General features: G+C 45.7%; 1 protein-coding gene across 2 annotated transcripts; it reads right to left on the bottom strand.

Moving 5' to 3' along the window:
• Window positions 1-1910: 1910 nt before the first annotated feature.
• LOC133909917 (exocyst complex component EXO70B1-like) lies at window positions 1911-5654 on the bottom strand. 2 transcript variants are annotated; one of them, XR_009908460.1, is made up of 4 exons: window positions 5308-5654; window positions 4625-5224; window positions 2294-3567; window positions 1911-2070 (listed from the first exon to the last, which is right to left on the bottom strand). XR_009908460.1 is itself a non-coding variant. In XM_062352450.1 (3 exons), the coding sequence occupies exons 1-3, from the start codon at window positions 5556-5558 to the stop codon at window positions 2439-2441; spliced, it is 1980 nt and encodes a 659-aa protein (XP_062208434.1). In that variant the 5' UTR covers window positions 5559-5654; the 3' UTR covers window positions 1911-2438. The 2 variants fall into 2 exon arrangements, 1 of the variants encoding a protein (XP_062208434.1); XM_062352450.1 differs by having other exon boundaries at window positions 1911-3567.
• Between the last annotated feature and the right edge of the window lie 7313 nt (window positions 5655-12967).

Here is a 12967-nt window from a genome sequence, read left to right as displayed (position 1 = left end):
TGGCCTACTTGCTTCTCTACATGGATGACATTATTTTGACAGCCTCCTAGGATCACTTCTTCATCAGCTGATCGCCGCTCTTCAACAAGAATTTTCAATAAAGGATCTTGGCTCACTGCATCATTTCTTTGGTGTCTTAGTTAGCCGAAGGGATGGTTCCCTTTTCCTCTCTCAACGGCATTATATCTTGGATATCTTGGAGCGTGCTGGGATGTGTGACTGTAAACCTTGCAGCACACCAGTTGATACTCATTCCGAGCTCTCTGGTGATGGTGCCCTTGTGGATAATCCCACACATTATCGTAGCCTTGTAGGTGCTCTGCAGTACTTGACATTTACTTGGCCAGATATTGCTTATGTCATTCAGCAGGTGTGTCTCTACATGCATGATCCTCGTGAGCCCCATCTATCCTTGGTGAAGCGCATTCTGTGATATCTTCAGGTAACTCTTGACCACGACCTCTATCTTCATCAGAGTTCTCCCGCTGAGTTGGTTGTCTACTCTGATGCTAATTGGGCTGGTTTTCCCAACACACGTAAGTCCACCTCGGGCTATGGCGTCTTCCTTGGTGACAACCTTGTCTCCTGGTCATCGAAACGGCAGCACACAATCTTGCGGTCCAGTGCAGAGGCAGAGTATCGTGCTGTGCCCAATGCAGTTGCTGAGGCCACTTGGTTACGTTAGCTGTTCGTGGAGCTCCATAGTCCTTTGAGACGTGCTACTCTGGTGTACTGTGACAACATTAGTGCCATCTACCTCTTCACCAACTTGGTTCAGCACCAGCATACACAGCATGTGGAAATTGATCTCTATTTTGTTCGAGAGCGTGTGGCCATTGGTGATGTCCGAGTTCTTCGTGTCCCTACGACGTTGCAGTACGCTGATATATTCACGAAAGGGCTGCCCACTTCGATTTTTTTTTGGAACTTTGGTCCAGTCTCAAAGTTCTTGATATTGCCGTTTCGACTGCGAGGGCGTGTTAAAATATCTTTCCTGTATGGCAATGTATTGCCGCTCATGGCAATGTACTGCTGTGCATGGCCCTATGTGGAGCTGGGCAGGAGGCCAACGTCCATATAGGTCTAGACCTTCCATTTTCTGTTGATACGCGCACCTCTTGTTGATTGATTGGCTCCCCTTCCATATCTCCCGAATATTACTTCTATAAGCCGGTTGCTATGATATGGTAAGACCTGGGCTATATATGTAATACATATTCATCGAATCAATCTAAGGCGTATAGCTATCTCCGCTTTCAGCTATTGTAAGATTCAAAGGAAGAACAGGTGGGCAATTAAATCAGCTGTTAGTTCATTTCTTCGGTACCCTCTCTGAGCTACATGATGGTAGTATATGTAATCTCCTCACACACCGCTCTTACATGCATGTAGGGCCTTGGCTAACTCCTAGCTAGCTCCAACGCTGTACCACAGTCAAGGCTTCGTGATCCCCAAACAGATCGTCTCATGCCTTAAGATGTGACACATAGTCCACGACACTAAGGAATACAAATTTCTAACTGTAGGGATGAAAATGGTCGGAAATAATTGGAAAATGTCCTAAATCACTTTCACCTTCACAGTTGTTTTCGGAACTGAAATCGGAAACGATAATATCAGAAACGATTACGATATCAGAGATATCGGGATATCGGAAACTTCAAACACGAAGCCATCGGAACGGAAACATGTCGATTACGTTCGGGAACCGATAGTTTAGATCGAAAACACCGCTCCGTAGAACATGACTTAAACAGTAAGTATCCATACAATCGTCGAGTACAACGACATAACTCATAATTCGTCCATACAAGGATACTAGTGTTAACTTGAGTACTCGAGTAAGTCTTAACTCGACCATGTAAGATAAAATATATTCACACTAGATAATTTATAATCCATGCAATATATTGATACCATAATGCAAAACTATTCCATAAGTACCACAAAAATGTACTACAACATAAAAATTACAAAGAACCCATCTATTATATAAAAAATATAAAATGACTCGGGTACAACCAGCCATCTTACTATTTTAAGGTCTCTTGCCTGGTATGGAGTCAAGGCCTACAAAAATTAGAATAGTTTGAGTCTGGAAAAATAGAAATTATTCGGAGTTTACTCGGAAATTTCCGGTGAAATATGATATTTTGAAAATACGGTCAGAAATCAGGCTAGATTGTTTTTTATTTTGTTTTTTATTCACCGGTTCGGAATAGGTTCGGTTTTATATAAAATTGGAAACGATGAAAAAAACCAGGAAACGATATAGGTCAGTTCAGGATTTTACCTCCGTTCTCGTCCCTACTTAAATGCCACTTATACACCTTTACAGGGCGGCTCCAGCTGACCACAAGTTCTAAATGTCACATGCACAAAGTGTGAACCATATATCAACATCCAAAGTTCCCCATTTTGAGGCATCGTAGATTGATTCACCCCTCAAATAATTCCAGCAACTGTGACCCAAGTTGCTCTATGCTATACCTCGTAGACTTGTGCTTCTTCTCTGAGTAGTTTTCCATATGCATTCGGTACAATGGGATAACCTTCTGAGAAATTGCCTCGCGCAACATCTGCCGCATCAGCGGATCGGTTACTTTCCAATTCTTCTGCACATTGTAAGTCATCTCGAAAAATGAAGTGAACTTGTCAACCAATTGGTGAGGCCACAACATTGTTGGGAATCGGGTTCGTCTTTCGAGTGAAGACACAACCGGTGTCCAAGACGCATCTAAATATCCTTCTATGCACTGGTCGAGTTGGTCATGGCACCGTGAGAACCAGCTTTCTCCTAGAATCAGGCCCAGATCTGAATTTTTCCCGGCTTCCTCAAGCAAGAAGTTCACATTGTTCAAAACGAATATCTGTTGTTGCCCTTGAAATTGCAAGCTTCTGGAATTTATGTCCAACATGAACTCCAAAGATGAGATTAGTTGTGTCACCAACTCACCAAATGCTTTAAAGTCACCCTTCAGCATCAGATGGATTGTGTTCTTTTGTTGAACCAGCAATCCCATATGATGCATGATATACTTTGTAGCACGATGGACACCAGTGTCAGTAATGAACAAACGTTGTGACCTCACCAGATAGTTTAGTTCGACAGATAGCTTGACAAACATACGTGAAAATCTGTTGATAAGCAGTTCACCCTCTGCAACAATGAACTCCTTAGTTTTCCCCGAAAACAACGTTAAGATTGCTGGCATGCCATAATTCAGTGCTTGGTACATCATCACCACATTTTCTATTTTGGATAGATCAGACTTAACTACTGCATATCTATCCTTGCAGGACGGATCAATTGGCGGGCCCACTGGAATACAGAAAGATCTAGCTGAGTTAAGCAACTTCATGACAGACACCTTTGCAATTGCCGAGAAATAATCCTCCTTGAGTGTGTTGAAGGAACCAAAATCTTGTTGATTTAATTGTCTTTGCATCTCACTAAGGAAACCAATGATGATGCGCATTGACGATGTCCAGACTTTTAGTCGAATTTCTCTTGGTTCTTCTGTGTGGCCGCCCCAAATGTTATCAATGTCAAGTATTTCAATATACCTGTTGGATAGGTCAAACAAGGTTGCTAGTATCAGAATCTTAGTTACTATTATATGTTTCTTTGGTACTGACGAGACAACAACAATATGATCTTAATTATCTCAACGAACGTGATTTGAAGTACGGGATTATCTATGATACATACCCTCCTTTAGGTGCTAACACTAGACCCCGGTGTTGTGGATGCTCCCAACACCCGAGCAACTAGATCTCCAACTGCTTAGATTTGATGTAATTTGATTTACTTGAAAATTATTAAAAAAACTAAGTCCAACATAAACTAACTATAACAGACAGGTATGAACAAACATTTAAATGTTTGTGGGGTTATAAACAACTCATGTTTTTCTTGCCTGACACTGGGCACACACACCTGAAGCAAATGGCGAAGAAAAAAAATCATGTGTTGGAGGGGTTAAAAACACACAAATTCTTTTTCCCTCACTTTGGGCACACAGCCACACACCTTAGGAAGAAGAAAAATTCAAGTGTTTAGAGGACTCAAAAACACCTGGTGTGATTTAGAAATTCTATATTTTTTCCCTAATGTTAACTTCAAATTCTCCCCACCTTCCTCATTATCTCTTATTATCTCTAAGCCACAACTCATTGCTCTCTCCAAACAACAACTCCGCTTCTCCACGCAACTAACTGATCGCTCTTCTTCAATGCGGAACAGCTGCACATGACAATTTATATAAACTGCCTTACTCATTCCCTTCTTTCTTTTTTATTTGTCTTTTTAGAATCTGTGCAGAAAAGTTGTATCACTAATATGTATAGAATATCGAGATCGGTGATGAAAATTATATTACTAGATTTGACTTTGAAATGCTTTTATAAAAACAGTAGTTAAAGTTATTTTTCAAAGACGGCAAAAAGTTAATAAAGGCAACAACAAAAAGAGAATTGAGGGAGTACAATTTTACGTAACATCAGGAACAAAAATAGTTCGGTAGATCTTGAATACCAAAAACGTTATGAACATCATAAACTTAAAAGAAGAAAGAAAGAAAGAAAACTGTCACTGCATAAAACAAAAGGCGCAAAAGTCTACCTTGCAAGCTGAGCGCAGTGCCCATCAAAGGCTTGTCGGAGAATATGTTCACAACCGCCCCTAATCATCACGCCCGCAATGTCGTTGAGGATCGACAATGACCTGCGGTTGATATAAATCATGCCTGAGAACGTGTTGTGGCTTCGCACCGACGGCTCTTCACCTAGACCCGTGTGGTACGTGCCGTAGCTGCTGGCATCACTTGTGCCGTCGCCGGTGCCCGTGATGGAACCGGAGGAGCTCGGCCAGCTCGACGCCGCTGGGTCATCGGAACCGCCGCTGCAGCTGCGGCTGCGCCTGACGGACTCCCAGATGGAGTCAGGCGAGTGATCCATCAGCGCGTCGTCAAGCCTCCAGACCCTAAGGTGGCAGAACTCCACGGCGAGCGAAGACATGACCGTCTTGAGGAGGGATTTCTTGCGGCGATCAATGTCTCCGGAAGTCTCCAGCTGCAGCAGCCGCTTAGCGGCTTCAAGGTATCTGTCGAGCCGACGCGAGCTGTCCGGGAAGAAACCCCTGGCCTCGCGGTGCAGGCATATGGGCACGACGATTGATCTCTCGATACTGTCAAGCTCGCGCTGCAAGCGTGATGCCTTCTCCCTTCACAAGGCACAAGCAAATCGTTATTAATTGCTCTGACATCAGTATGTACAGACTGGTGATCACCGGCAACAATAGGGAACCTGATGCGCTCTGACATCGGTAGGCGGGACGAGTCACCGGCGGCAAAGCCCCCATGGACACAGCCCTCCATGTCGCCGGGGAACTGGGAGACGGCGGCGTGGCCAAGCCACCCTCCCCGGACGCGAGCATCCCGCAGAATCTCCTCAAAGTCTTGCTCGCGTGGTCGGATCAGCCCGTGTCTGCGGCCGGTCGTGGAGCGGTGGCGCGGACCAAGGCCGCCCGCAGCCCGCCGGCATGGCGCCATTGACATGCAAACACCGTCCGATCGAGACTGTCTTGTTACTTTGTTAGCTCACAGGTTGGGAGGCCTCTCTGTTTTGTAGCTTCCATATATCATTAGTGGTTGTGGAAGATTTGGCTTCCGTTGCAACATTGTTTAATCGACGCTGGGCAATATGCTGGTCGCGGCGAAAATTGCATTACTTGGCAAAGTGACGATCATTTCAAGCAACGACGAAACGAAAGCGTCAGTGATTGATAGGAAGCGGTCGCGCTCCATTTAAAATATTCCGTGCGGCGTTGATTACGCGGTGTTCGGAAAACGGATGGCAAAAAGAGATGCCAACCTCTGACCACTCGAGCCTTGCTAGTCTGTCTTGTTACTTTCACGAATTGAAGGGGTTCTTTTTTGAAAGGACGGTACAAGTATTACCGATTTTATATTAAAAAAGAATTAATTCGGTTTATAAAGGAGACTGGCTCCGAAAATATCATAATTGTACGGTTAATTCATAGAAAATCAGTAAAAACTCGTAACTAGAGGAACACCTTGACAACTGGATAATCATAAAGGCTCGCCAACCACAAACGCATCAACAACTGACACGAGTCTACATGAGTCATCGTTATTAAGCTCGCCGTACTAGCGACGCAGTAGCTCTAACTTCCTATAGTGGATGTCAACCTCTACCTCGATGTTACCATGCTCTGCCCAAAACCAACACCGGGACACGAGAGAAAGCGCAGTTTCGAATCATCGTTGCCAAACTCGTCGAGTTTCTTGACGCAACAGCCCAACTCCTCTACGGCCTACTTAAACCAAGCGCATCCCAGACGACCGCTATGAGAAAAATGCGCAGCTCCAAAGGGTAGAAGCCTCACTGCAACATGCCCCCACCCGGGGGCAGCTGAGAACAAGGTCGCCGTTGATCAGAAGCACACAACACCCCAGTCAGAAGCCACCGCACCATAGTGAAGGATTTTCATGGCGACGCCTTCAGGAAGGGCACGACACCAAAGACGTCATCATCGTCGGTCCAGAAACTGGACTGGGTTTTCACCTGAAAAATCCAACTGGATGGGAAGGGGAGGCCTTCGACAAATGCCTCCATGGAGGGGAACAACGCCCGAGGGCATCACCATCGTCGGCACCGGTATACGCCAGGCAAGGATTTCGCTCAGACCTCCACCAAACCACCAATTGTGAAGTAGCTTGACCAAGACTGCACCACCATCGCAACGGTCACCATCCTCGCAAGCGCACCCTGCCCTGAGGCCTCTAGGCGAAGGTCTCTCCCTGGGCCAGATCTGGGGGGAATGCAGATCTGTTAAGGGGAGGAGATTGCACCCCAGGCAAGGGGAGGGGATCGGTAGCCATAGCAGCACCACCACACGCCAAGCAGTCATGATAGGATGACAGCCCTAGCTGGTGCAATGAAATCGTGCTAGAAACCAAGGCCATAACACTGCACGTCGGCGGCTAACTCCATGACGGATGACGGTAGAACAGCGAGCTGCATTGGTGCAACAAGCCAGACTCGGACAAATAGCCTCCAAGATCTCTGACCGAGAGAAGGGGAAGTAGCACACCGAGGGTTGGACATTGGCATGACGACCTAGGGGAACCCCAACAGTGTTGACCACTGGTGAGAGGGACCACACCGGAAGTCCTCTCAGAGGCCCACCACCACCCCGGCCAGCCCCTAACAGCGGAGGCCACACCAATGTCAAACCCGCATGAAGCAGACGCTGACTCCCGGAGCCTCCCAACAAAAGACAGATTAGGCTGGGAACACATCGGATCTACACCCCAGCCAGCGCTCAGTGAAGGGGGAGAAGGAGAGGGGAGCGGAAGAAAGAAGAGGAGGGAGGGTAGGGGAACCACGACAGGCGCCGCCGCCGCCGACTGCTGCCACCTCCCCCACCATCGCTGACCGGCAGTGGTGGTAGCGGCCGCTCTGGGACACAGTGGGGGGGGGGGGGTTCTCGGTGGCGGAAGCGTTACGCCCCCTGTGTCACCTCTCGGAGGTTTCTGTCTAATCCTTAGTGTTCTAGACTGCACGGTCCCAACATTGTCTAATGAACGCTGAGCACCAGCTGTGTGATGTGGATCGGCAAAACTTGCATTACAAGGCCAAAATTTTCAAGTGACAACAAAACAAAATGTTAGTCTAGATGTATCCATGCTCGCAACACCGATACAGATATAGGTATCGATATCTGGCCATAGGAATATGGGGATATGACATTTTTCCAGAAAACCCAATACACTGATACATTTTAATATTAAAAAATAGTAATAAGTTACTCCTATGCTCTCAAACTAAACAGAAGGTACTGAGCAAGAACAATTGTTTGATCATATGTGGGGTAAGGGAAAAAAGAACACCACAAACCTTAGCAGTAGACAAGACTTCCAAACGCCCGAATCCTCGATGAGTAGGAGCTTAAAGAGTAGTCACTGCACAAAACATAAAATCATCTCATCATATGGCATGCTCCTTTAAATCCATTAACTTGTGTATGGTATGCCTCTCAACTGGCGAACACTTCACTTTGCTAACCACAAAAGACAACATACAATATCATAGTAGTCTAAATTTAAGAAAATATGCAAAAATGATTGAAGAAAACTTGTAGCATCCAACTGTCAAATAACAGTATTTTGAAAAAATAAATTGCATCCAATAGAACAATGATCTATGTGGTGCAAAAAGGAAACATAGTATAAAAATATTATTAGCACCAAATGAGCATATATGCAAGCTTCTCTAATTTAGCAGATAGCATCAAATGCATTGATAGTTTGATATTACATAATGACAAGGCAAAAATGACATTTCAACATGAGACGCACCAGTCTGATCAGTAATGCAAGTGTGGCTAGACATGGTAATGAGAGCATTAACAGTTTGGAAATAAATTTGAAGTAATTGCTATCACTACAAAAACAGTATAAAAAACATAATTCACAAGTAAAAAGCATCAAATATGGAGATAATTTATACGACTGCAAGTTTGACTGGGATAGTGAAAAGGCAATTGCTCTTAGGATGGTGTTGGAATAAGTGTCGAATATGTGTACATGCTAGGTTACAGATAGACTTGAGTTGTAATTGGGTGAAACTAGGATTAGAGTTGTAGTCAAACTCCTAATTCTGGGCCTTTAAATAGAAGGCACCACCATTGTAACTAAGGGGGGACTGAACTAGTTAGGGAGGAGCACCCGTAGTCATGCCCTGAGGATGTAGGCAACTTGGCCGAATCTCGTTAAAAACATCGTGTCTTGTGTGTTGATCTTGTGCTTGGCTTGATGATCCTGATAATGCTTTCGCTAAAACCCTAACAAGTGGTATCAGAGCCATGTTGAAAGATCAAGGGAAGACACGAGGATATGTTTCACACCGCGCAAGGTTTGCACGGGTCCGAGGAAGGATGGCGCAAGGTAGAGCATGGCAGCGATCGATGATTCAGTCGGTGGATTCGGACATTTTGAGCATGGCGGCTTGAACCGTCCGATGGGCTGCATCAACGGGAATCCGTCCAGATGTGGAGATTGGGTTGATGGTGGCTGGTGGCTACTGTTCGATAGGGGTTGGTCAGACGTGATGGTCAGGTTCGACTGTGTGGCTGGAAGACATCATGGATAAGGTGGCGGCTTCGACTTGCGGTCTGATTGACGGGCACTCGATCCAGATCAGAGTGGTTGTTGTTAGTTCAAGGTAGAGCGGTGACAGCAGTGGTGAAAGCCATGGTGTACTTCAGAGGTTGTGAAGGCATTCAGGTTGTGCGTGCAGACAGCGTCGCACAGTGGAGATGTGTTCGATCAGGCACGTGCGTGGCCAAGGTGCAGCCTGCTCAGTTGCTGGGCTGGTGCGCACGTACGCGGCTCTGTTGGTGTGTGCGTATTGGTCCGCATGCACTAGAGCATTGCATGTGGAGTCCTGGCTGAGTCTCACGTGGAGGAGTTGCATGCATGTGGAGGCTAGCATGCACGTGGTGCTTTTCTTGCATGCATGTGTGATGTGCGCACCTTTGTGGTTGCATGCATGTGTCTCGGGTGTCACGTGCAGGCCCAAGCAATGGAATCTAGCGTGAACGGCAGGCGGCTTGGCACGTGGGCACGGATGCTCTTGGTTGTGCGGCTTGGCACGTGGGAAGTTAGCGTCTTGGCGAGAATTGGTTCCATTTAGAGTACGAGCCCTGAGTAGAGGACGTGCATGCTTACGTGAACAAGAGCACTGAAGGCTGCACAAGTCATGGTCGGATCATGCGCCTGACCAATTAATTTTGGGTGCTGGTGTCCTATTCGCAGTGGAGGCGTGGGTCTCGTGCAACGTTCGGTGGGTCTCGTGGGGCGTTCAGCGTGTTGAACAGATGGGTTCAAGGCCGAGCCGGATTATTGCCGGCATACAAGCATAGGAGATCGATTTGTGTGCGTACAGGAGTCGACCTGATTTCCTCCTCGGATCGGTATTGTGCTGCGACCGAGGAAATAAATACAATCAGGCATGCAAGGAACAGGTACCGTGCAACAGAGCAGAATGCAGAGGCAACCAAAGAAGGAGTTCATGGATTGCGAAAAATTGCAATTGTGTTGTTCGTGAACCGTTTCATGTGGCGGTTGATGGCGAACAACGGGCAATGATCAAGCGGGTCGACTTTGTCATGTGCAAGCGGCGTGGTTGTCAACGGGGCTCGAGAGCGGCAGATCGTGCACGAGCGGTGTACGAGACGGCGTGTGCGTGGTGGTGCGTCCAGGCTGGGCACGGGGATGAGCATGCGGAGGCACGTTCAACAACATGAGGTACACGTGAGTGGGATTCGGCGGTCTGCGGCAACAAGTAGATGGCGCCAATGGCGTCCAAATTCGAGGTGATGAGATTTGACGGGATTGACAACTTCAGGCTTTGCAAATGAGAGTCAAGGACTTGCTGGCACAACAGGGGATCATGAAAGCTCTCAGCAACAAAAAGCCTGCCAAGGTAGATGATGGCAAGTGGGAGGAGATGCAAGCACAAGCGGCGACGACAATAAGGTTGTGTCTCTCTGATCAGATCATGTACCATGTCATGGATGAAACATCACCTAAGAAGATTTGGGATAAATTGGATGATCAATTCATGTCCAAGACATTGACTCAAAAGCTGTATCTGAAGCAAAAACTGTACGGGCTGAAGATGCACGAGGGGTTAGATCTTGTTGAGCATGTAAACATCTTTAATCAAGTTATCACTAATCTTGTGAAGGTGGAGGTGACAATTGATGATGAAGACAAGGCGATTATTCTTCTGTGTTCCTTGCCAACGTCTTATGAGCACTTGGTCACAACAGTGACGTATGGTAAAGTGGCAGTTAAAGTGGATGGTATTCTTGCGGCGTTGTTTGCTCATGAACAAAGGAGGAAGAACAATGCTGGTAAGAGTTCATCTGGAGATGCTTTTTTCATCAAAGGTGATCGAGGCAGGGAGACTGACAAGAAAAAGAAGAAGAAGGGGCCACAATGCTATAAATGTAAGGATTGGGGACATGTAAGTAAAGATTTTTATTCTGTGGTATCGGTGGCACACAAGCCACCCTTAGTTCACGTTGGAGCTCTACCAAGGATATGCTCTTAGTTATCAAATCTTTTTCGGTCATGGCTCTTGAGCTACCAAGTCACCAAGGTAATGCCTCAAGCACGATGAGTCACCAAGCTACCAAGATAAGGTCTCACCACTAACCTCTCTTTTTGTCACTTATGCATTGTCTTCACTTCAGAGCTTTAGTCACAAAGACAAGGGCCTCCGCATCCCTACACAATCTTCTTACCGCTGCTCCACACCAAGTCGGAGAGTCAACAAATAACCAGCGAGTCACAGAGACTCCAAGGCGTCAGCGTACCTCTCAGTACATGGTTGGATCACTCTTTGATCCACTCTATAGGTTGCAACACATAGCAATACTTCTCTCTAGGCTTATAAGCACTAATCACTCTCTAATCTTGTGCATAATTGCCTTGAATGATCACTTTAAGTATTTTAGTGGCTTGGATGTCTTCTCAAGTGTATATGGGATTCTTTGGACTCCAGCACCTTCAAATGACTGAGTAGAGTTGTATAAATAGCCCCAAACCCACCAACTAGTCGTTGTCCTAACGGCTCACAAATTTGTGAACACAAGATGATCCGGTGACAACAGTAGTACTAACACCGGATCATTCGGTGAGTATAACCTTAAAAACTAGCCATTGGAACTCCACTCAAAGCCTCTATGAATGCCGGCCTAACCATCCTAACCTTCAAACCATCACCGGAATATCTGGTGAGTTATCTTGAGCCAACAGAGCCACTTTATTTTTCTCTGCACAAAATACTCTGGTGATATGATCTTCAGTCTTCAACATTTCAATCCTTCTCTGTAGGAAATGCTCTAGCACAATACCAATCACCGGATCTTCCGATATGTTGATCTTCAACTGCCATCTTCCGGAAATGCTCCGATGTGTACTGCTTCATTGACCACCAGATCATCTGGTGAGGCTAGCCTCACCCTCTGTCAGAAATGCTCCGGTGTGTTCACCGACAGACCTTCCGGTGAGTGCAACTTCCTTGAACTCTGTTGACAGAAATACTCTGGTGTGCACTCAGGCATAACACCGGACTATCCGGTAAGGCTAACAGCCTCCAGACATAATCCTCTAGTGAATGCATACTCCTCTGCACCGGACCATCCGATGAGGAAAATCTTCATATGACTTTTTCAATTCAATCAAACTTTATCCTGACTTCAGTGGCTTCTTCATGTATTGCATCCATGGGACCTACTAAACCATATACTTGAAACACATGTTAGTCCCAATGACTGTGTTTTCATTAATCGCCAAAAGCACAAGCATGGCATAATAGGGCCATTTTCACTACAATCTCCCTATTTTTGGTGATTGATGATAATACAGCTAAAATAAGTAGCAAATAATAAATGATACCAATTATAGAGAGCACAAAGGCTTACCACATTGCTTGGATACATGTTCTTACCACTTAGTCTCCCTTTTGTTATGCCTCCCCTTTCTCCATTACCACTATCTACCTTGATGGACACATACAAGAGCTTCTGCATTGCATGCTTTTCATACCAAATGTAGATGAGTCTCCTTTGTGAACCTTGGCATCTTGCTTGTTCTCCACTATGCATGACTCTTGCTTTGGTCGTCAAACTTCTCCCCCTTTGTCAAAAATCTCAAAAAGAGCTATAAACACTTGTTGAACTCGAGGAATAGCATTAGAGCACATGGAAGAGAGCTTCATAAATTATGATCCAATGAAATGGTACCAATTAAAAAGATATATCAATTGTAAGGGTAGGAGGCATTGATATCAATTGAAAAAGACAAACAAGGATCATAATTCATGATACTCACATGATATAATCTGAACTCCCTCTATATGTATGCATACA

The sequence above is a fragment of the Phragmites australis genome, chromosome 2 (genome assembly GCF_958298935.1).
Source record: "Phragmites australis chromosome 2, lpPhrAust1.1, whole genome shotgun sequence".
Taxonomy (NCBI): Eukaryota; Viridiplantae; Streptophyta; class Magnoliopsida; order Poales; family Poaceae; genus Phragmites; species Phragmites australis.
This window is presented reverse-complemented; position numbering and strand designations above follow the sequence as displayed.

Coding starts and splice junctions, on each gene's coding strand:
- LOC133909917 (XM_062352450.1), bottom strand. CDS start 5,558: ATGTCAATGGCGCCATGCCGGCGGGCTGCGGGCGGCCTTGGTCCGCGC. Junction 5,225..5,307: donor CCGATGTCAGAGCGCATCAG/GTTCCCTATTGT, acceptor TGCCTTGTGAAG/GGAGAAGGCATCACGCTTGC. Junction 3,568..4,624: donor CACTGCGCTCAGCTTGCAAG/GTAGACTTTTGC, acceptor CCTATCCAACAG/GTATATTGAAATACTTGACA.